Source organism: Glycine max, chromosome 17, assembly GCF_000004515.6.
Source record: "Glycine max cultivar Williams 82 chromosome 17, Glycine_max_v4.0, whole genome shotgun sequence".
Lineage (NCBI taxonomy): Eukaryota > Viridiplantae > Streptophyta > Magnoliopsida > Fabales > Fabaceae > Glycine > Glycine max.
In genome coordinates this window covers 37,157,067-37,179,976 of record NC_038253.2, presented here as the reverse complement: position 1 = coordinate 37,179,976, position 22,910 = coordinate 37,157,067, and the positions used below count along the sequence as shown (strand labels likewise).

General features: G+C 33.4%; 3 protein-coding genes across 4 annotated transcripts; 1 reads left to right on the top strand and 2 right to left on the bottom strand.

Annotated features, from left to right (window-relative positions):
- Positions 1–346: 346 nt before the first annotated feature.
- Positions 347–4,615, bottom strand: LOC100787321 (RNA demethylase ALKBH9B). The gene is made up of 6 exons (XM_003549276.5): positions 4,292–4,615; positions 3,716–4,192; positions 2,186–2,268; positions 1,748–2,058; positions 1,522–1,593; positions 347–1,435 (listed from the first exon to the last, which is right to left on the bottom strand). The coding sequence occupies exons 1-6, from the start codon at positions 4,500–4,502 to the stop codon at positions 1,027–1,029; spliced, it is 1,563 nt and encodes a 520-aa protein (XP_003549324.1). The 5' UTR covers positions 4,503–4,615; the 3' UTR covers positions 347–1,026.
- Positions 4,616–7,503: 2,888 nt separating this feature from the next.
- LOC100799131 (uncharacterized) lies at positions 7,504–14,123 on the top strand. Of its 2 annotated transcripts, XM_003550180.5 has the most exons (9): positions 7,504–7,975; positions 8,522–8,725; positions 8,814–8,871; positions 9,276–9,338; positions 10,235–10,310; positions 12,175–12,290; positions 12,642–12,731; positions 12,822–12,953; positions 13,572–14,123. In XM_003550180.5, exons 1-9 carry the CDS (start codon positions 7,620–7,622, stop codon positions 13,704–13,706), a joined length of 1,230 nt encoding a protein of 409 aa, XP_003550228.1. In that variant the 5' UTR covers positions 7,504–7,619; the 3' UTR covers positions 13,707–14,123. The 2 variants fall into 2 exon arrangements, with proteins under 2 accessions (XP_003550228.1, XP_006601203.1); XM_006601140.4 differs by lacking the exon at positions 8,814–8,871 and having other exon boundaries at positions 9,305–9,338.
- Positions 14,124–20,446: 6,323 nt separating this feature from the next.
- Positions 20,447–22,703, bottom strand: LOC102664697 (protein MAINTENANCE OF MERISTEMS-like). Its single transcript, XM_006601621.1, has 4 exons — positions 22,590–22,703; positions 21,869–22,480; positions 21,686–21,786; positions 20,447–20,486 (listed from the first exon to the last, which is right to left on the bottom strand). Exons 1-4 carry the CDS (start codon positions 22,701–22,703, stop codon positions 20,447–20,449), a joined length of 867 nt encoding a protein of 288 aa, XP_006601684.1.
- Between the last annotated feature and the right edge of the window lie 207 nt (positions 22,704–22,910).

The following is a 22,910-nucleotide window of genomic DNA, read 5'->3' as shown; positions in this document are numbered from 1 at the left end:
GAAAGCATATAAAAGAAATCAAAGAATTCTGACATTTTATTGAAAGATTTTACCAAAAAATATTGTATTGTTAGATGAGGATATTTGGCTGTTAGTTTTAACTTGTATAAAATTTAATTCGTCATTTTATTTTCTATTCCTATAAAATTATCCAAATAAGCTCAAAGTGTGTGGTGTTAGCTAGCATTCCTATAAGACGGTGTCAGAATGTTCAGCCATTGAAAATGTTAATGCAACCTTGCCGTAAAAGTTCCACATCATCTCAAACGAACTACACTACAAACAAACGTAAACCTGCTTAATTTTGGATAAGAAAAACTATTAGCATATTATACCAAAACCTTCATAAAACAATCGAAATTAATGTGGTGAACATCCACCAAAGTATACTGTATAAGTACAAATGTAGAACCTCTCACTCACATGTCAAGAAAAAGACTAGCAAAAAACAAAACTATCTCATTTGATGTATTTAACAGCACTCTTCAACCAATCTTTTCATAAGCAAGCAAATTCGAAGTAATTTGATCCAGCTGCTGCAAGTCTAAACCCAGCAAATCTAGCAATGCTGAATGCTTGACCTCACAATGCAACCATTATACCTCAACAATGAACATTTTCTATTTAGTCATCAGTACTGTATAAAGAGTATGAAGTTTAAAAATATGTCAAAATGCCTTATACCCAGCCACATTTTAGCATGGCACCTAAAAAAAACAGATGAATCACAACTTCTCACCAAATTGCAACCATTATTGACTCGAAAGTACACTCAAATATACACTAGCGCCTGAGGCTTAGGAAACAAATTTACCAATGCAGCACCCCAACTGACCAACTTGTGCATACACTGATAATAAAATTGCTGCTGTGTAAAGCTTTCCCAGAAACCAAAGTGAAAATACCTCCATAACAAACTTGTTGATATGTAAAGGATTTCATGAACAAAACCAACACATGGTTGTTAATTAAGATCAAAAAACTGTGAACCAACAGGAACCTTGGATCCTAATAATACGGCATCTGTTAACTACCAGGCTTCCTACTCCACCTATTTGCAGATCTTGAGGAACTTAGATTCGAGTCATGGGGCTCCGAGAACCTATCATTTCTAGATGCAGATCTTGGTGAACTTACATTCGAGTCACGGGGCTCCGAGAACCTATCATTTCTAGATGCAGATCTTGATGAACTTAGATTTGAGTCACGGGGCTCTGAGAACCTATCATTTCTAGTTGCAGATCCCAATGCATCATTCCTGCCACCTCCTCTCCTGACTTTATGTCTGTTTGTGTGACGACTAGGTCTGTGCCCACTTGATTTCTTTTCCTGCTCAACTTCATAGGCCAATGGTTGGATCCCCTGAAGATCGGGTTCTGGAACATACCCAAATGGCCGCCTGGCCACATCCATTCTTCTAAATGTGATCGATATCCTAGTAAAAGTTTAAACAAAAAAATACAGATCAATAATACGAGATTTGATTAAAAACCACAGATAGAATATCAAACCGGTTAATACCTTTTTGTAGGAACTGCAGGCACACAATGTTTAGCTACATCAGCCCCATTTCCATTCAAGACAAGTACAGATCTGGAGAAAAAAGACTAGGTATAAGATTCTGATCTATAAAAGTAAGAAAATTGATGAAGAATTCAATCTAACTAGATATAAGGACATGTAATAATAGTTGAGAATTTTAAACAAATAAGAGAGTACAGCGGATAAATCCAGATTGAATACTTACCCCATAGGTAACGGAATAGCAATTGAGCCATCAAATTCACCAGGGCCTACAATCTTTAAGTTTGATCCAAAAACTATATTGCACTCACTAAGAAATGAGACAGTGCAAAACGGTCGAACAAAGTCATGATTATCTATATGTGGAGGTATACAGTCCCCTTCTTCATAGATATTAACAATGCAACTATCTGGCACACAAGTAGGAGGGAGTACATGCCACTTGACCAGACGTCGAATGATGACCTTGAAAAGATCAGGTATAGGATCAACCATTCCATTCGTAAGAATACCAGGTGGGTTACCATCTCTATCCTGTAATCAGAAAGTTAATTTTAAGGGCTAAATCACTTTATCAAACTCATCAACGATTATACTGCGCTCCCAAGCATTAAGTTACTCTATTTCCAAAATGTAAAAGCAAGATGAGAAATAGACGTACTGCATAATTGTAACAGCACCCAAATTGGATGGTTTGGCGTCCCTTGCCCCTCATCCACTTCTGGGGAGCTGAAAACGTCCGCTCTGTAAAAGAGAAGAATTAACATCATACAGTCCGTCAGAAATAACACCCCCAAACAAATTTACTAAAAAGTCAATAAGTTATAGACAATTGGGGTGGAAAAAAAATATTATTTTCGGTATATTAACATGTATAGTTAGCATATGCATATGCATTGAGTCCACAGGATGTTACTGACTTTCAGTTAATGACTTTCGGCTAAATAGTCAATGTTTTCTTATTTTTCAATTACTAAATAAGAAATGCTTTCGGTTACTTAAATAGTCCAATGTTAACGACTTTCTTCAGCGAGACACGTTTTTTTCATGCATCTTGCCTCAAGGTATTAAAAACCTCTAGCACCAGACTTTTCACCTTTGACTATTTTGCCCATGCCAATCACAAACATGTATGTATCCATGGCAATAGTTTAAATTTCTATCTCAGTCGAATTAAGAAGACAATATTTAACAAATAAGGTAATCTAGATTATGATTCAAAATACGAACTAGCAATACAAAAAGAATTACATAGGGATGTTTGATAAATCAGTAGCAATTATATCGCTAAAATAATATTAATAGAATAAATGACACAACAGAACAAACATGGTATGGATAATTTGTAGTATCATATACAACAGGATAGGAAGACACTCATCATTAAAATAAATCTACAACGAGTTGCAGTTTTGATCATCATATTCATGATATTACTTTACAGTGTACACCAGTCAGCAGCTGAGCATAGGCACACTATAAATCATCTGATTAGATTTATATTTCATATTAGTAGTGAACATACAATTCGATCCTTGAAAGATGTTAGTGTTGCTTTAGTCCCCAAGAAGTTTCTGTTTATACAAATTGGTCCCCAAAGTTCTCAACTTGATAAGAAAAAAAAATCACCCCACTTAAGTTGTTAGCTTGCTAACAAGTTCACCCTTCTTAGAACAATTAAAATTGCAGGACTAAAGCAACACAAGCAATACATGCCAAATTGTATAATTTACAATTTTCACTAAATTCATAGCACAAGAAGCCATACGCAGTAACTGCAATTTTGGACACGCACACTTAATCGTACTAGGTCTACGTTATTTCCTTCCTTTATTCCGTGCACGATAACGACAATTTAGTTTAAACCTAAGGCATGTAGTCAAAGGTTCGGTCCTCAGGTCCGTGTGTATGGAATACAGATCTTCTAGGAGTGATAATCGTCTTAAACAAATCTCAGTACCTCACGAAATTACTCTACGACTCTAAGCTGAAGGATACCCTGGTTTCAGCCCAAATAAAACCTAAGACCTCATACAAACTATCCAAACTTCCCAAACACATAACTTTCTTCTCCAACAATTGTAAATTCATTGAACAACAACAATATCAAAACATGGATGAAATTCAGTCCAAGATCAGTTCTTGCATCATTAGATAACCACAAAATAGATATTGAGTTGAGATAACAAACCTTTCAATTCTCCCTTTTTCCCCATCTCCTGCAACGAGGCGACATAATTAACAATCCTCTTCTGTTCAGCAGCACTGAAAATCCCAGTGTGCAGTTCAAGCCCTTCGAGAATGTTCACAAGCTTCCCATGAACCCTCTCAAAGCAGATAAAGTCCTTCTTTCGCCTCACATTCATGAACCTAATGTACTCCCTCTGTTCCCTCGGCAGAGTAGGCTTCTCAACCTTGGCAACATCAGAGGAAGCATTCGAATCACCCATAACAACATTCCCACCATTGTTGTTGTTGTCTTCTTCTACGCCAAACTCGTCGTCTTCTTGGGCCATGTCGGCCCAAGACATTCTCTGGCTCGGAGTCTCCACATTGGAAGAATTCACCTCCGCCCCGTCCTTCCAACTCCCGAGAGAATGGTTGTCGCAGTTATCTTCGACGTCCATGTCGTTTTGGTCATTGGGGGTGTCATCTTGAGGCGCTTCACCTGAAACAAAAAGGAACGAAACGGTGTGAGAAGAAAAGCGTTTATTATACCCAGATGAAAAAAAACGAGAATTTCGAAGGAAAGTGAAGGTTTTGCGACCTGGGTCGATGGAGCGGACGCGATCGGAGAGGAATATAGTGCATCGAGTGCAGAGATCTCGTGAGAGGAAAGGGAGCCACGTGGCGAGAAACTCCGAAGCGGTTCGGAGATCCGAGGTGGTGTAGTTGAGGAGGAAAGGGTCGGTGGTGGTGGTGGTGGTGTTGGAACCATTGTTGTTGGGTTGAGGTTGTTGGTGGTGGTGTTGTTCCATGGCGCACTGAGTCAACTCGGAGACACGAGAGACGCAGAGAGGAAGTAGAGACCGCACAAGAAGTAGAGAAGAGACTATACTTTGCTTTAAAAAGTTTATGGTCTTCAAAATATATTTATAATTCGTTTTTCAAGATTACTTCCAAAATAAATCATAAATCATCCGTTACATAGTAGTATACTTTTTATTTGGGGAAAGTAATTTCTAGGATAGGATAGGATTGGATTTGACTGACAGAAGTGAATACATTAAAAGTCTTAAAGATATAAAAGATTTCCCCCAATATTATAAATTCAAATTCCCATCTTTCAATATAGATAATTTTAGAAACTATTATTGAATATGAGTGTTTTTAAGTTATTTAGAGTATTTTTAGAAAATATTTTCATTGTCTTCGAATCACATCACTTGTCTTATGGATGGAGTATTTTAGTTATATTTTTAATTTAAAGTTCAAAATTAATTTGATTTTATAATTAGACGGATAATTTCTTTCTTGATATCTCAAACTACCATCTTTTTTTTTATCTTCATTTACTTGATTTTTGTAATTACTTATCTTTACCATCTCTTTAATATTTTTACCATCTTTTTAATACTATACTCTTTCTATCTTTATCTATAAATTAAATTTTAATATTTTTTTAATAAAATATCAATAATTAAAATTAAAATAACATTACATCATAATAGAAATTATTTATTATTAATGTTAAATACAAAATATAATTTATATGTTCAAATATTTATATAGTAGCCATAATATATATTTAATTGTAATATAATTTAAATATATTTTAATAATATAAAAAATTTACTGTGTATAATGTACATACTAAAATAAAAGTTATCAACTATCTATTATATCTATTTTAATTAAAACTATTAATGAAATTTGAAATTTAAATTTTGGAAATACATAATTGCACATTAAAAAATATGACATATATATACAACGAAACCTGATATTCATTTGTTTTTCCCAATATCTATATGATGATGTATTTGGATCTATAAACTTGAGCCTAGAAACATTTTTTTTAGGACAGTCTAGAAACATGTTAAAGCATCACAACCAATACCCAAAAAAAATAAGGACAAGAGAAGAAAAATATAAAGAATATACGAAGATTAAATGTGAAATAGAAAATATTTGTTAGTGCATCTCTCAAACCTCAAAACAATCAATTATATAATGTTGGGAATCAAGCTTTACCACATTGAAAAAATGTTAATAAATAGTTTTTAATTGTATTTTTTTTATAAAAATTATAGACATAAATATAATTTTGATTTTCCTATTTGCTTTATTTATAATTTTGGTTCCATCATTTTAAAATAGAGACATTTAATCTCTTTCTTCTAAAAAATTCATAGGTTCAGTTCCATATTTTATCTTATAATAATGTTGTTTGTATTATGAAAAAAAAATATTTTTAACATAATAAAGATATTTTAGTAATTATAATATATATTCTAAGAAAAAATAACTTAATCAAACATATCTCTTAATTATTTTCAGGAATATAAAAATAAAAATAAATTACACATATTTCTTAAAGTTTAAATACATTACACATGTATTTTTTTCCTTAAATGCATTTCTTTTACACCTCTAACAAATGGCTTAATTAACATTGTTAATATATTTACGAAAGATCAAGATTATCCTTTGTAGTTCTAAAACTATCATTTCATTACTCCCTCATCATTTCATCTCTCACATGTTATAAAACCTTCAAAATATGTTCTGTTAGGGTTTAAGTTGATCACGGTTATCTTTATCCGTTAGGATTTGAATGCATCTAGTTAGATGAAAAGTAGATTTCTCCCTTACCGTATGCAGTTGTGTACTACTATTAGATATATTGTTGACCAATCAATAATTGTTTTGAAAAAAGAGATGTAACTACAAACGCATTTTTCCCATATCCACGTGCAAGTCATATTTACAAATGGTTATTACCCATTTGCTCAATAGTATATAATTAAGTAATTAACTTGTATCATTCTTATATTAGTACAAAAACTATATTTGTTGCGTGAGTAAACTAAACTGCACAGGAACATTAGTCTCAACTCTCAATTAATTGGTCAAGTTATCTAAATTCTAACAACCAAAATGAAACGAAACCAAAAAAAAAATATTTGTTACAAGTTATTGATTTGATAGACAATCAATAGATCAAAAGTGCGCAGTCCTATTCAACTTTTTGTTTTTGGATATATACCTTCTGAATTGGGTGAATAGAATTAGTATTATTAATGTTTGAATTATTTTTTATGAGTTCTTTGAATTATTTATGTATGAGTTACTTCGGACTCTCGAGTTTATCGAGAAATATGTAAATACTGAAAGCAAAAGTTGATGGATGAACAATCCTAAACTATATGATTTAAATGATTGGTGAAAGAAAATATGAATATTTTTATCATAAATTTTTTCTTAAAAGATCGTGATTATTTTGGATAAATGGAATTAACACTAAAAAAGGATAATAGTGTAACTTATTATCAAAATAATGAATGTTTATATAGGAGTTAAATATGAAAGAGATGTACATATAATGTGTCCAAACTTGAGGAGATGTTTGTATAATTTGTTCTAAAAAATATCCCCAACTAATTTTATAGTTAATCAAAGATAATTTTTTATTAAATACCCACGAATAACATTTTTATGTTTAATTCCTAGGAATAATATTCCTTAGCTAAAAAAGTTACACAAGCATCATATTTTTTTTCAACCCCATTAACAACGACGTAAATATGATTCCTAATACAACAAGATCATATTTTTGGAATATTGAAAAATTGTAACCATGTGAGGGTGAAAATAGCAATTCGTGGGACGAGAATAGCAACTCCCCAAGGAGTGTTGCCAGCCATTGGACTCAACGACTGGGAGATACCTCAAAATCGTGGCGAAATCTTCTACATATGTGCCAACCTCGGCAACAACTGAAGAACACAAAATTTATACATAATAATAATTCATTAATTTATAACCTTATTTTCCACGACATTTTGCAGTTTGCATACCTATATTATTAGAGTTCCCTTTTAGTATCATTGTTATTATTCATTTCCCTTATTCAACTGCTTTTTAAACTGTTAATGGAAATGGCTTCCTCATCCTTCATCTTAGGCTCAGATTTCAAATGCATGTTCTCTTCGAGGAACACTAAAACCATGTCTGGATTTGGTGCACTGAGACATCCACACCCAAATGGTTTGTTCAGTAAATGCTTCCACTTTCATACTCTATCTACTAGAACGGTGTCAGGGACTACAAAGATGGTTTCTGATGTTTATGTTGGTGGAGTCACAAGTTTCAGAGTCAATAGCAAGATGTACACCAAGTTGGATTCTTGTTTGGTGATACCACCTACCCCAAATCGTGCCAAGCCTCGAGCTATAGTCAAATTCCTGGGTGGTGCCTTCATTGGTGCTGTTCCTGAAGTTACTTATGGGTATTTTTTTTTCTGTTACCCTTTCGTTTTTTCCATGCAAAGTTTGAATCTTTATCATTAATAGCTGTTTTTTTTTCCCATGTTGGTAATGTTTGTTGGAGGTGGGGGCAACCCTTACTCCATGAGCTACTTTTTGGGTTCAGTTTGTCACGGGCAAATTTTAAGATGGTTAGCATAGGCTATCTTAGCTGTAGACTGTAGTTGTTGGGCCTATCAAGCCACATGTTATGGAACCACTGCAAATGTCCAGTCTTGCAAATTTCATGTCTGAGATGTCTAGTCTTCGACTTGAAGGGAGTTATAAGGTTGATTGAGTGCTAAAAAGAGAACGGAGGGGGGAAAGTTGTGGGTTTGATTCTCCGCTAACAAAATACTAACAATTAACAACTAATATTTGTTGATAAAAAAAAGTCTTCGACTTCAAGTGTGTGAGTGGGAGATTCTACATTGACTCCACAAGCTAGTTTTTGAGGTTGATATAGGTTCAAGTCCATAAGAATGTTTGATGGCATGATGAGTTTTCTTCATTTAATTTGCAATTTGCAGCTACCTGACAGAACTTTTGGCAAAGGAGGGTTTTCTTGTTGTGGTTGTGCCTTATAATGTGACATTTGACCATTCTCAAGCTGCTAAACAAGTATATGAGAGGTTCCAAGCTTGTTTGGGCACAATCCTGACATCTGGGTTGCCTCAAGCCAATTTGTCACCTGCTCAGCTTGAAGACCTTCCTCTTTTCTCTATTGGTCATAGGTTGGTGGTTTGTTTGATGCTTAGTATCATTCTTACTGGAATTAATGTGATGAAAAGAAATATATTTCTTGTTTGTTGAAATCTGTAGCAATGGGGCACTTCTTCAAGTACTCACAGGAAGCTTATTTTCTGAGAAAATACCTAAGGTTTGGTTATTTTTCTTGCTGCTGCAGCATAAGATTATATTTATAAACTTCGTACCCCATTGCTCAGAAGCTCTTCGCTATGCGAAGGTATGGGGGAGGGATATTGTACACAGCCTTACCCTTGCATATGCAAAGAGGCTGTTTCCGGATTCGAACCCATGACCAACAAGTCACCAAGGCACAACTTTACCGCTGCACCAGGGCTCGCCCTCCATAAGATTATATTTATATATGCACAAAATGATTTTGATAGTTCAACTTAATAGTAGTTTTTATAAAAATTAAATTATTGTAAGAGAATTTTTGTTTGTGGAAGCATATTGTGGATCATGAAGTTTCATTTACTTCAATAAAACTTATAGCAATAAGGAGTGTGACGAAAAGGTATATATCTCTTGTGGAAGGCTAATGCCATAATCGCATACAACAACAGGCCAGCAACGGAGGCAGTCCCTTACTTTGAACAGGTATTTACACTCAAGAGTCTTTAGAGGCCAATTTAGTATAATGTCTGGTTCTTCATTCTTGTGGTTATAGTAAAGAGATATTTTTCCTATAGGCTATGTTTGCCTTCCCATATCTTTTGTTATGAAATTTAGAATTAAGTTTGGTTGAGGATGCAAAAATTGTGGAGGATTGCTACACTTCGTTGAGGTATAAATACTTTTTGCTTGACATATGACTTTTAATAAGAATATTTTCTTTTGAGAAATATTTCATTATTTGAACTGGATTCCTTGATGTTTTGTATTTCACCTGGATGGTATGGACTATTGACAAAATGATCAAAGATGTGATAAAAACAGATATAGGAAAATTAAATACTGGTCATGAATAACTAAACCGAATTTAGTATTTTTTTTTTCTTTCTCTTTCTACTTATTTGGTATAGCTACAAAAGGATTCCATAAATCTGTTCAGGTAAATGGGAAACAAATAAGCTTAGGAAAGCTTCTGGTTTCATTTCCATTCCTTTTCTGATCCTGTTTAAATAATTGGCTAGTAAGCTCAAGAACTGTAACATATATACATGTATTTAAGTTCAATTAGCATAGCCATTATTGGCATAACCATCAACTTACACACTTACAGGCAATCTAAAGATAAATTTAGTTTGTCTAGAACAATCAATGATGTTGCTGATGGAATTGACTGTTTCTCTTTATTCATACCATCCAGTATAGAATAAGAACCAATGAAATCAACATGTTTCATGAAATCATTTCATATGTCCTTAAAGAGAAAATATGTTCTTGAAAGGCTGTAATATTATTCATATTCATACTGCATTTCAGCTGATAGAGCATCTTTGTAAGTTGTTCATCTCAATTGTGCTCTAAAACTTTGCAGTGCTGCCCTGCAGTTGGGTCCTGCAGTCAGCCAAATGATGCCAGTTGTGGAGGCAACTCCTTTTTACTCGATAGCTAGAAATGCATCAGGTATCTTCATAGCTTACTTCTTCTGGTTTTGCTTCAAAGTTTTGTAATGCTGTAGCTTCGTAAACTATATCTTACTCTTCCAATTGCTAAAATCAGCCAAAAAAGGTAGCATTGCTGTACAACAATAACAAAGCCTTTACATAGATCACACGACGCCATTTGGTTCGGTTAGAAAAAAATAAAAGGCAGTGTTGTTGTCATTGCCTAATTTGTTTAGTGACTAAATATGCATCTGTATATCATCCTACTTATTCCTTATTTTACCATTTACTAGAGGTGATGTGATTGAATAAGTAGAGAATTTAGAAAGTCAGATAACTAACGTACCCTAATTCCAAAAGGCTCTTCACTAAGAGAAGGTATGGGGGAGTGAAATTATATGCAGCCTTACCCTTGCATATGCAAAGAGGCTATAATAATTGCGTTTGGATTCTCTGCAGCCCCCTGCTGCAGCAATCTCAACCGCAAATTTATCTAACGGTTATATAAGTTTAAACATTAAAATAATTTAAAACATAAAAATGCATCCTTTCTTGCCAAATGAAATAAAGTCTTCACCTGCAAATTAGATGATTACATCTCAATTTATTTAGCAGCGCAGCTAGCCTAACATAAGACTTCTTTATTTAAAACTTTTTTTTCAATTTTTACTTATGTATTCACTATTCTTTATCTATTACAATTGTTATTTATGTTTCAGATAAGATTTTATTTTTAATTTTCAATATGTTAAACGTCTATGAATTTATTAATTATTATAGGAATGTAATTTTATTTATTTATTTATTGTTCATGTAAAAAAGTAAATATTTTTATTTTATAAAAAATAAATAAATTTATTTTATATTTTGATAAATGTAGGATTATTGATAGAAAAGTATATATATATATATATATATATATATATATATATATATAATATCTTAATATTATAATAACAATAATTTCTATTTTGTGAGTTTAATATCGACTTTTAAATGTTATTTATCTCACTCTTTACTTTTATAATGTATTTTATTCTCATTTTATAGTTTTCATTATAAAGATAATGACATTCTTTCATATTTTTAAATACATATTTTTTTATTTCTTTTCATAGTTTTGTTATGAAGATAATTATATCTTTTTTCTTTTTCTTAGGCAAAGTATTTGAATATTATTTATCTTTCTTTTTAATATATTATTTTATTTTATCATCTGGTATTGCTATTTTAAGTTATAAATAATGCATTTACAATTAAATAATTTTATTAGTTTTTCCTTTATATTACTAAAAATAATTTTATATAATTTTGTAATAAAAGGAAAATCATTAAATTTATTAATTTTAATAAAAATCAATATAAAATTATCACTCACAATAGTAATACACTGATGCTCTATAATTATCACGGATGGAAAAGATACAAAAGAATGGCCAAAATGGCCTCATCACAGTAGTTAAGACTTTGTTTCATTTGCTAGGAAAGAAAGACTTCATTTTTTAAGTTTTTAATTATTTTAACATTTAAACCTATATGAACCGTTGTATTTCATTTATGGTTGAGATTGTTGCAGCAGGGAGCTGTAGATAGCCAGCTGCACCAGAGAATCCAAACGCATAATAATTCTGTTCTAAATCAAAAGTCTATCTTGGTCTGAAATCCAAAATTGTTGTTGATCCTCTAATAATGTAATTCTGCTATTACTACCAATGGATGCAGTTGTTTCCCTATCACCTCAATACTCAGTTGGAATCCTTGGTGTGCTCAAATATTCAATAACATGCAGACTTTGTCTCGTTATATATTTATGCATATATCATTTCATAATTAACTATAATAATTTGAGTATCTATGATGAATGTCACCTGCAATCTATGTAGGAGATGTGTGGAAGATGATGTTGGATGCTGTTAGATCAACTCTACAGGAAACCGAGCAGGAAATACTGAATTCATTAACTAAATTTGTTGATCAGTTACCGTCAGTAATGAATGAGGTGTGTTAATGTTGACTTGATATTTTATGCTATTTCTTTCAATTAGGTATGTGTTAAAGGGAAAACCTTATAGGTCATGTTTTGCTGTTGATTCCTATGCCTCCAGTTATATGTAATAACCACATCCGTTTAACACATATTAGATGCATATAATTTCTTAAGTTAATTTTTTTCACTAGTTAATTTTGCACGTATTAGATGCATATAATTTCTTTAGTTTAACTCAGGCAATGGATAAATAGCTAAGGGTGATCTTTGTAACCATTGATTTATAATGAATAATAATGATGGGCAAGCATGACAATGATGCTTAAAACTTATTTTATTGATGCACATATATCTCTCTGTCAGGTTACACAAGGAGTATCAGAGTTCAAGCCAACACCATCTGAAAACCGTGATTGCTTTAAATGTTTATACAATGTTGAACACACACTATTGGTTTGTCTGATGCCTTACACCTTAGAACTTATTCTTGAAAGATGGCTGGCTTGATAAGATGTGTCTGACATTGTCTATCTGTCTCTCTAGGTGAAGTTCAATTCTGATGCAATTGATGAGACAGATATTCTTGAAGAAACACTAAAGCTTCGCGTGGAGTCATTGGGTGGGACATTAGAAAAAGTAACATTAAGTGGTAACCACATCACACCATGCATTCAGGTAAAACTTCTTTTTATCCTCCTTTTATTCCATACTAGCATCCTTCTGTTTATTACAGTGAAGTTTTCCTCTTTTGCTGGAATCTGCTTCCTTGTTCCTTGAGTTATCATGGCAGTGAAGTGACTTAGTTTACATGCAAATAGCATTATTTGAAATACAATTAAATCTTCTGAAGTCCTTGCAGGAAAAGAAGATTTTGTAATTAACATAAAAAAATGAAATGTTTTCTTCTAAATATTTTCCCTTGATTTACTTTCACTTATTTTATTATTTAAGTTTTTGTTGGCACATGTCACACACTACTGATATTGTCTGAATTGGATATTTCTTCAGATAGTTTTGGACACACAATCATGAATAGCTGAATCATTAGGATAATGCCAAAAGTTTTAGTTTATAAAAAAAGAAAAGATAAGAACATTATTCCACTCAATTGATTGAAGGAAACATGATTTTTTATACAGTTGTAGTTTTTTTTTAATTAAAATATGATTTTGCATTGCTGTGTTAAGGAAGATTTATGATGATTCCTTTCCTTATAAAAAGCCTTACATTTCAGTTCATTTACATTTTGTGGTGCTCCTTTTTCATTACTGACTGATTACACTGGGAGATCAGGAACCGAGATGGCAGGTGGGTAAATTGTATACTCCAGCAGATGCTGTTGCTCAAGGGCTTAAATCTCTTTCTTTGAATGATACCAAGATCCTTGCCAGAACCATTAGTGACTGGTTCAGACGTTTTGAGGGTTGAAGTGCCAGGAAAGACCCGCATTTCATACATAATGCAGTATAATTTTGGCTATAAGCAAGATAGTGGATGTATTGGAACTTCGAATCTGAAGGTGGTAATTGAAGACCTATGTATTGTATATAACTCAGGTTAAGATAATGATTAGAATATGTGGTAGCTTATACCATTTATTGGATTGATGCACATTTGCATATGCTTCTTTTCTATCAAAGCTATGCATAATTTTAGGCTGATGAATGCCATTCTAAAGGGTTGGAACTCTACCCAATTCTGGATAAATCATCAGTTTAGAGTTTAAAATGTTTCTAGATCCTCTAAGTTCAAGCAAATATAACAGAGGTCTCACCTGTGTGCAATTTCAGATTATAATAGCCATTTCCAAGGTTTAATGCAGAGATTATCTCTTTACCATATTTATTACATTTTTATAGTAATAATGTTATTAGCAAAGAACTAAGAAGGAAAGACATGCGAATGAAGGCATGTATGCTGCCAAAGGACGGTGAAGCTGTGTGTTGGCATGATTATGTGATGGTTATCCTTCATAAACCTGTCACTTGGTCTTGGCAATGTCAAATTGAATTGCTGAATATTTTCAATGCTGGACAGCTTTTGGTGTGTAGTACTAGAACCGGGATTGGCAAAATATTTTAAAATTCACCTATATCATGGTTTTAAATCTTGGTTGCCTTGTAATTATCCAAATTGTGAAAAAATTATAGGCATATATGATATATGGCTAATGCAATCATAACCGGTTGAAATGTGGCTTTGAAAGTCTGTAAAACTATAATGTTGTGGCAACAGTTGTGGACTTCTGGTTTAGGCTTGCAATTGAATGCACTGCTAAGACTGAGTTATAGGCATGTATATGTTGTTGGAGTACATTGAATGTTGTCAACTTAAGTTGGGAAATTTTCTCATGGATGTGCATTGCCAAAAGCTATTTCAGAACCTTTCTTTGCTTAGAGATGCATGCATGAGATGAAATTTCATTTTAAATCATTCAATTTATTTTCTTTAAAAATAATCAATCACACAATGCATTTGTGTCACATTTGGGCAAGGGTAACTTTGAGCATAGCAGTTAGGACATAGTAGCCTGAAACATATTCGGGTTGCATGGTGTCTGGCAGTGCTGCTTTTCCCATGACAGAGGTGATATGGAGATGTTATTGACACAACAACTTGCATTTTCCACCAAGTTACCTATCTCTATCTCTAACCTGTGATACAAACACAATAATCTTCAAAGGAATAATATTGTTCCACAATGCCTGCAATGGAACATTATGAATATTTTCCACTCCCCTTTTCAAAATAAGTTGGTATGCATAACTCACAGAATATCTTCCAGTTTCATCCTTACAAAGGTACATGAATAGTTGACTCAGTTTTTTTTTTAAAGGTAGGGATCACGATACTTCATTTTTGTTTTAAATTGTACTTTTTTTTATCATGTTAAATGTGTGAAGTATCTATCAACTTTGTAGATAATTCGACAAAAAAGAATCAACTTTGCATATAAATAATTTTTGTTGGAAAACTTCACTGACCACCTTTAATACATTCTTCTCTCTTAATTATGTTTTTTCTATCTACAAGATTCAAATTCAAAACCTTACTTAAAAAATCAAAGTTTAGTTCCATTTGGACCAATGTAATTGAAAAACCTTATTCTATCCCACCTTCTGCAAATGAGACTAAAGGAGACGGTCACCATTTGTCAAGAGTAAGGCATGCATGATTGCTGGTGCTCATTTTTGCTTACAAGGGACTAGAAAATCGGACTTGAAATAACTCAACCTCTGTCAAGACTAATTAGTTTAAACAATTAATGAAATGGAACCAAATGTGTCTGAGTCTTGTGAGCATTGCACAATTAATTTGTCATTGGAATTACTTGTGAGCTTCCTTATTTGGACTAGTTAACGACATTGTTGGATGGCTTGATTTTGGGACTTGTTAGGTGCACCCAGCAAATTTTCTAAATGGCCAAAGTACCCCTTCCTCTGCTCCTGCATTCCGTCTTGTCGATGAACAATGCCTCCATGAACAGTGCTTTGCACCAAGCACCAAGCTTTTTTAAATGGCACAATGCTTTATTTGCGCATTCTTTCATTGTTTTCTCTCCTCTGTGCACAGTGCTTCTTCCTCGTAGTTCTTTCGTTTCGTTGTGATCGGTTTGGTTCGGTGAACGGTTAGGTTCCATAAAGGTGAAGGTGAAGGCGTTGCGGTGGTCGGCGGTAGCATACGAGGTACGCAGTGTTGGGTGTGTTCAGTTCTGGTGTACGGCAAATCGGGCGAATCAAGTTGATCCGTAAGAAGTTTACGGATCAACTTGATCTGCAGTTAAATTTCATTGCTGCGGATCGAGTTGATAGTTGTGAATCAAGTTGATCCGTGAAAGGCTTACGAATCAACTTGATCCACAAAAGACTCACGGATCAACTTGATCCGCAAGAGACTTTGTTTTTTGAAATTGTAAAGTTTAATTTTGTTTTTAATTTATTACTTTGTTTGTATTGTCATTTTGTATTTGAATTGTTTATACGTGTAGAATGAAATAGGGTTTAGGCTTTTTACTATGTTATTTGTGTATTTGTTTTTAAATTATTACTATGTTATTTGTGTATTTTTATTTGAATAGGTTTTTTCTATGTTTGTGTTTAAATTTTTGATTTATTGTTAAGATGGACGAGGATCAGTGAATGTATGAAGGTATAATGCCTGAAGAAGTGGATATGGATTATGAAAATGAAGAAGAATGTGGTGTGAATGAACCACGTGTTGATTGTTGAGATGCATTCAATACTTCTCAGGTAATAATGTTCATGACTGTGAGTGATTTAATAAAATGAATATGTCGTAGGAAGCTGAAATTATGTGGATTGGTTTGTAGGTGTTTGACAGCCGAGAGGATGTTCTGCGATGGGCTCGATCTGTTGCTTATGAAAATGGATTTGTGGCAGTGATTGTAAGGTCTGACACAAACACAGGTAGTAGAGGAAGAAATTCGTTTGTGTTAATTGGGTGTGAAAGGAGTGGCGAGTATAGGTATAGGAAGAAAGAATTTGTTAGAAGAGACACTGAGACTAGGAAATGTGGGTGTCCCTTCAAGATTCGTTGCAAGCCAATGGTTGGAGGACAAGGCTGGACGATGAAGTTGATTTGTGGGATTCATAATCATGAATTGGCCAACTCATTAGTTGGACATCCATATGCAGGGCGATTGAGTAAAGCTGAAAAGACACTTATTGCTGATATGACGAAGTTGTATATGTTTATTGTTATTTTTGTATTTGAAATGTAGGGTTGAATCTGCTCACTGGGCTTTAAAAAGAGTGTTACAAAATAGCCTTGGAGACTTATGCAGTGTCTGGGATGCCATGAACAACATGGTGACGTTACAACACACGAAAATTAGAGCATCATTTAAAACAAGTACACATATCATTGGACATGTATTCAAAAAAACCTTATACAAGAGTCTTCTTGGAATGGTTTCAAGGTATGCTTTAAATCAGATTGCTGCTGAATTTGAGCGTGTTCACTATGCTGGCAACAATCCTTCCAGTTGTGGTTGTGTGATGAGAACGACCCACGGTCTTCCTTGTGCTTGTGAGCTATCCAAATATGTTGTTGGTTGCATCCCGTTGGATTCAATCCATATGTTCCGGAGGAGACTCAGTTTTTCATCCACTTCTTCAGGCATTATACCTTCATACATCCACTGATCCTCGTCCATCTTAACAATAAATAAAAAATTTAAACCCTAGGACTGCTATTGGATAGGTTTACCTTTTTTCTCCAACTCGCTTATTATAGTGGGAAGCTCGGCTGGTAAGGGATTCTATTAGGATAGGACTCCAACTATAAGAACTGGCCTTAGTACTGCAACAATTGGAAGGAGAACTGAAAAGACCTTCGACCATTTCATTTGGTAGCACGTTTAGCTCATTATGAAATGTATTGTTAGAACTAGAAGTGTTCTTAGTCCAGGTAAGAGTCCAATGCTAGATTAATAATGTAAAATATGAGATATCCTAAGGTATTTAATTGCTTGTTTGATAGAATAAGGAGGAAAGAAGTCTGTTTCCTATTGATAGTGGCACTCCCACATGCTGGCGGGGAGAAAAACCCTATTCAAATAAAAATACACAAATAACATAGTAATAATTTAAAAACAAATACACAAATAACATAGTAAAAAGCCAAAACCCTATTTCATTCTACACGTATAAACAATTCAAATACAAAATGACAATACAAACAAAGTAATAAATTTAAAACAAAATTAAACTTTACAATTTCAAAAAACAGAGTCTCTTGCAGATCAAGTTGATCCATGATTCATTGTTGCGGATCAAGTTGATAGTTGTGGATCAAGTTGATCCGTGAGTCTTTTGTGGATCAAGTTGATCCATAAGTCTTTCATGGATCAACTTGATCCGCGACTATCAACTTGATCCGTAAGTCTTTCACGGATCAACTTGATCTGCGACTATCAACTTGATCCGCAACAATGAAATTTAACTGCGGATCAAGTTGATCTGTAAACTTCTTACGTATCAACTTGATCCGCCCGATTTGTCGTACACTAGAACAGAACGCACCCAACACTGCGTACCTCGTATGCTACCGCCGACCACCAAAATGCCTTCACCTTCACAGAACCTAACCGTTCACCGAACCAAACCGATTGCAACGAAACGAAAGAACTACGAGGAAGAAACACTATGCACGGAGGAGAGAAAACACCGAAAGAATGTGAAAATGAAGCATTGTGCCGTTTAAAAAAGCTTGGTGCCTGGTGCAAAGCACTGTTCATAGCGGCACTGTTCATCGTCAAGACGGAATGTAGGAGCAGCAGAGGAACGGGTACTTTGGCTATTAAGAAAATTTGCTGGGTGCACCAGCAATAATGCTGGGTTCACCTAGCAAGTCCTAGATTGTATACCTCCCGTCACCGAGTCAGTGCAGTCTAACTGAAGCAAGTATTTGCTAGTCATTTACTCATTTTAATCTTATTAAAAACAAATGTTCCAATTACTCATGTCAAGATTGATACACATTTATTTGTGAAGAGGAAAGGAAATGGGGAAAATTAATCTTTTATATAAAAATGTTATTGCTATACATTTAATGTGTGCATGTTGGTTGTATCCTGTAGCAAGTTGTGATTGTGCTACAATGGGCACAAACAGAATCCTTCACTGAAGTAAACATGTATATTCTACATTTCTACTGGTAAAATATTCACAACGAAAAATCAGAGAGGTGATAGGTGATGATCAAGTGGTTGTGGTTTCAAGTTCCCGTTGTAAATTAGAATTCAGATAGATTTCATGAGTTTATTTATCACCGCCATGTTGTCTTCGCCAAAACTCATGAGGTTCTAACTTAATAGTGAATAAATTCAAGGAGACAAGAAAGGAAATGAGAGCAAAAGATGCGGAGGGGCTCAGAGCTGCCATCGAAGAAGCGAACGGAGAGCGCTCATACGGGAAACCTGTGGATGTGGAAAAGTGTGAGTGTGAGTTGAAGAAAAATGAAAGAGGAAAAAATTTCTTACCATGGATGTTGCACGCGAAGCAACGACAGTTATCACGAGGACCAAGAACGAGAAAGGAACGTGTTACATTGAGGGGGTATGAGATCTAAAACTAAAAGGCTTCATTAGGTCTTGGAGCTGTAGGAGGTAGTTGCGAAAATCCAAATGAGTTGTTTTAGATCAATTTACAAATAATAGTAAAATGTTTTCATCAAGTTATTTTAAAAAGTTTATTGAAATAAGTTAAAATCATATGTGAATAAATAAACTATAATTATTTTCGTAAAATCTCTTAAAATAAGTGTATGTGAAAATAATTTACTATGCTATCATCCATACATAAAAGAAGATTTTATACGGTAAGAAAATATTATGTAATAATCATATATTTATTCAACATTAATTAAATGTCATTGATTTATTTTAATTAGTTCAAATTCAAAATATTAAATGTTATAATTTATTTATTATTCCATTAAACTAAATTTTTATCAAATCAATCAATCCATTTAAATATTAAAATAAGAATACATCCAATTACATTACCTTAATCAATAATTATGTTTTCAATTCATTATGTTGTAAGTAATCATTTTAATTGGTGACAACTCTTTTATTATTAATAATAATAATAATAATAATAATAATAATAATAATGATGTGAGATTAATTTTTAAATTATTTACTATTTTTTAAAATTCAATGTTTTTTCAAAAAAAAATGTTATGCTATTTTTTCATAAATAACTTAAATTTTTCATCATCAATGTTTTTCTTTTGTGAAAGTTTTTATATTTTTAATTTATATTTAATTTTTATAATTTGGCATTTCATATTTTTTATTCTTATAAGTATTAAGATATATAAACATTTGAAAGATGTGTGATGTTGTTTTTTTATTATTTTGATTTATATTTTTCTTATTCAATGTTTTGAATTGTAAATTGAGATGTTTAATAGAAAATATTGATTGATAAGAAAGACAATATAGCAAATATCATGATCTATCCTTCACACAAGAGTGAAATTTGAATACTAAAAAAATTATCATATACATTTTTGCTATAATAAATACTAAACCATAAATCCAAAATCCCAACACCCCAATTCCCAAACCCTAAACCTAAAATACTAAAAATTCAAAAATCCAAAACCCTCAACCATAAACATCCACAATCATGAGTATCTTAAACCCTAAGCCATAAGTCCTCATCTTGGACACCAAACCTGAAAACTCAAAAACCCAAAATCCTAGACCATAAATCATTAACCCTGTACCCTAAATCCCCCTAAATCCTAAAGAGTGTTGCTAGGTGCACCCAGTATTATTGCTGGTGCACCCAACATTCTAAAAAAATGACAAAATTACCCTTGCTTGGTTTTCCTCTTACAGATCAAGTTGATCCGGAAGTCTCTTACGGATCAACTTGATCCGTAAGAGAAAAAATAATAATTTATTAATTATACAAGATATTTAAAGATATTTATTTTATAATATAATTTATACATTTAAAGATATTTATTTTATTAATTATAATATATTTATAAATATTGATTTATTATAAATAATTAATTTTTAATATATTTTTTTAGAATAAATTTGTTTAGAAGATGATATTAAAATACTTATTCAGTCCCATTATAATTATTGTTTAAGGTTATTTTATACATATTAATAAAAATCAATAAATACATAAAAGATAATAATAATTTTATAAAATTAATATTATCATCATTAATTTATTTTTTATTTTTATAATTAATCATATCATTAATATTATAAAGAATATAAAAAATAATTAATATTATATTAAAAATTAAAATACTAACTACTTTATAATACATTTTTTTACATGATCATTAGTATAAGAGGGAAAATAGTAATTATAAGAGAATTTAAAAATATTAGTACATTATATAAAATAAGGATCTTAGATAACGAATGATATCCATTTTTTGTTTAATTTTTTTTTTCTACAAAAATATTAATTTATTTTTTTGTATGACCTCTACTCATGATATCCATTTTTTGTTTAATTTATTTTTTTCTACACCCTTTTCAACTTCTTTATTTCAATTATATTTGAAGTTATATTTAAAATTATTTTTTATTAGTTGGTAAACTAAGTTAACTAGACCATTTATAATAATTTACATATACTATAACTAAGTTAACTAGACCATTTTAATAACACGCGTGTATATAGACACAAATGGAATACACAATCAATGGAAATAAATAAAACTAACATTACTAATGAAAATAAATAAAACCAACAATACTCATGAAATGGATTTATGTACAATATCTGTATATACATGGAATATCAATATAAAATATGTAAATAAACTATGCCTGATCCGTGCGCCGCCTACGTCTAGACCTAACATATACTAGATGGTCTTGTGTCACTCTCCTGGCTAACCTGAGGCATTCTTCGATCACCTCATGTGTCGATGAGCCTGGTGTGACCACCCCTAGACTCAGATGGTGCTCCAACCTCTCAACAATGTCATCACAAACTTCCTGTTACATACAAAACAAACTGATTACACAAATTATTATGCAAATATTGAGGTAAATGACGTAAATTATTAGTATTACTTACCATTGCATGTCTAGGCTCCTTCGCAGATGTCGACGATGCTCCTAGCTCTGGCACGTGAGGGATATCCGTCTGTGGGGCCTGAGGGACGACTCGGGGCTGTGGGGCGTGACCATGAGGCAGAGGATCTGATGCGTGGCCTGGTGTCATGAAAGGATGCGAGATGCGGAAGAACCAGTCCATGTAGTCACTGGAACACTGACCTGACACAATGCACACCTCACCTGCTGGAACGATATGATCCGAGTAGTGCATCCACCTGTTGTGTATATCATCATACGACTCCCATGAATCGACAGGAGGAGCAGGAATGGTATGCATGTATCCAAACTGTCGCACGACCCTCTCTGGTTGGTAATAAACAGCAACAGGCCCCCAGCGCAAGAGACCGGAATAGCATGATCTGACATGGAAGTCCTGGACCGATCGGTGCTCCCCATACGGGATCCAACAGACATCTGGAATCCGAAGTCGGTCCAGGCGCTCCCTGTACGCCGGCGTACGAATGCTCTTCACGGTCTTCTTCGTCGCAATCCACCTACACGCAGGCGGAGAATCCTTGTCGCACTCCTGATCAGCAGTGGAGTCCGCGACTGACGGAAAGTGCATGTAAATCTAGCACTACAGATGTAACATCAAAATTATAAACATTAATAATGAAAGTGTAACAAAATTTAAAGTTGAATATTGTTGAGGCTAAACGAATGAAAAACATATTTGTTACCTGCAACAGTGTGATGTAACTGCCAAGCTGTCGGTTGTGGCTCATAGATGTATCGTTCAGCTGGTCGTACATATACACCAAAGCAGTCACTCCCCAGGCGTACCTCTCCGTCATACTGAGGTCACGAAGGGCCTCCAAGTAGACAACATGGACATTGGTTGCACTCTTGTTAGCAAACAGAGTGCAACCCAAAAGATGAAGAAGATATGCGCGAGCCGCAGCTGTCCAATGACCTGCCTGGCATCGGCGCTCATATATATCACGTACCCATTACAGGCGTACGTACGGTCCATGACACTGGGCTGTCTCAACCCTGGCAGA